The 2,013-nt window shown below is 44.2% G+C and overlaps 1 protein-coding gene across 2 annotated transcripts in view; it reads right to left on the bottom strand.

Annotated features, from left to right (window-relative positions):
- SRBD1 (S1 RNA binding domain 1) overlaps positions 1-1,467 on the bottom strand; it is a 251,041-nt gene extending 249,574 nt beyond the window's left edge. For both annotated transcript variants that reach the window (XM_004699761.2, XM_045285760.1), the window contains exon 1: positions 1,388-1,467. In XM_004699761.2, the coding sequence (XP_004699818.1) occupies positions 1,388-1,467 (80 nt within the window). The remainder of the gene's footprint in view (positions 1-1,387) is intronic.
- Positions 1,468-2,013: the final 546 nt, after the last annotated feature.

Raw genomic sequence — 2,013 nt, forward strand, 5'->3', positions numbered from 1 at the left:
GGCTTCACAAGCCCCTTCAAATATGTCCCATCATTCTAGGCCTTGCTGATTTTGATCTCCTGGCCGTTCCCTAAAAACACCAAGCTCAGTTCTACTGTTGGATTTGTTGCCTGGGCTGCCCTCCCTACTAGGAACACTCACCCCCGAGATCTTTGCAAGCTGCGCACACCAACCTCAGACGTCCGCAATATCGCCACATTCTCCTCAAGACTTCCCTGAGCATTCTATCCAAAATGAGTCTCCTCACTGTGCGCTCTTATTCCTGTGCCCTGCTCTTGTCTTCTTCACAGCACAGTAACGTCAGCACTGCTTAACAGGAATCAGTCTTCGAAGGGTCATTACAACCTCTACTGATTGTGTTAAAGCACTGGTTCTCAGCCAACCACGACACAGCCTGCCCCCCTGGGGACATGTGGTGATATCTGAAGGCTTTGGTGAGTATCACAATTGTGGGAGGTTGCTATGAGCAGCTATAGGTGAGATAATGCTGTTACACATCAGTGCACAGGGCAGTTTCCCCACAACAAAACTTAGCTCAAAATTTACCTAGCTCAAAATTCCGATAGCGCCAATGTTGAGAAACGGAAACATTCCTCTAAATCAGCAGTTCTCAACCTGTGGGGGTCCAACGACCCCGAGTCATAACAGTAGCAAAATGACAGTGAAGTAGCAATGAAAATCATGTTATGGTTGGGAGGTCGTCACCACATGAGGAACTGTATGAAAGGGTCGCGGCATTAGGAAGGTTGAGAACCACTGCTCTAAAGCAACATGGCATTGTCCCTTTGCCTAAGGAGGTCACATTCTAATGTAAATAATGCATGTTTTCTATCACTGAAGAGCAAACTAAACTCAACACGTAGAGAGAAGCATAGCAGGAGTTTAATAAATATTTACTGCATGTTGTTATTGCTGTTCAGTGCCATCAAGTCAATTCCAACCCACAACGACCGGATGGACAACAGAACGATCCGCTGTCCAGCCCTGGGCCAGCCCCATCATCATCCCTAGGCCGGAGCCCAGAGTAGCCGCCATGGTGTCACTCCATCTACCGAGGGCCTTCCTTTCTTTCACTGTCCCTCCACTTTAGCAAACATGATATCCTTCTCCAGGCACTGGACTCTCCTAACAGCATGTCAAAAGTATGTAAGCTAAAGTATCACCATCCTTGCCTCTAAGGAGCACTCTGGCCTTACTTCTTCTGAGACAGAGAGGTTCGTCCTTTCAGCCACCCAAGGTACTTTCGATATTCTTCTCCAGCACCACACTTATTACATGCAAGAATGAAAAGCACAGCCTACTCAACACCAACCACTTAAGTTAGTGGCAGAATGTTACTCCTCAAAAATGTCATTTTCCCACCCCGATATGAAATAAATATGCTCACAACTCAGAGAAGAAAGAACAGTCATCTTTGGGTTCAGCAGTCTGGGCCTTTAATTTTGCTCTTCTTGGCAATGATGACATCTGCAAGAAATGGAACATGATATCAGCATGACTTAAATAAGCTGCACACTATGGCATTTGGTTACAAAAAATGATATACCATTCAAAACCAGCACCCCAATAACTTAAGAGCTGGAAAGTGCTATGGGGGTGGGAGACACATCAAGATCATTCACAACCTGCTCACATTCCTGAAGACAAAAGGGACGCATAAGCTAATGTGGTGAAGAAAGCTGATGGTGCCTGGCTACTACAAGATACAGCATCTAGGGTCTTAAAGGCTTGAAGTTAAACAAGTGACCAGCTAGTAGGGAAGCAACAAAGCCCACATGGAAGAAGGGCATCAACCCATGTGATCACCAGGTGTCAACGAGATCAAGTATCAGGCATCAGAACAACCATTTTGATGCTGTGTCAGACAGGGTTCTCTAGAGAGACAAAACCAGATTGCTAATAATTTTATATATATATTTATAAAGATAGATAAATATATAATACAAGAAATGAACTGTTAAATTATATACAGATAGATAGATAATACAAGAAATGAACAGTTAAATTATAAGC

This window comes from Echinops telfairi, unplaced genomic scaffold (genome assembly GCF_000313985.2).
Source record: "Echinops telfairi isolate 266 unplaced genomic scaffold, ASM31398v2 ScPeMD7_7475;HRSCAF=8513, whole genome shotgun sequence".
NCBI classification, from domain to species: domain Eukaryota; kingdom Metazoa; phylum Chordata; class Mammalia; order Afrosoricida; family Tenrecidae; genus Echinops; species Echinops telfairi.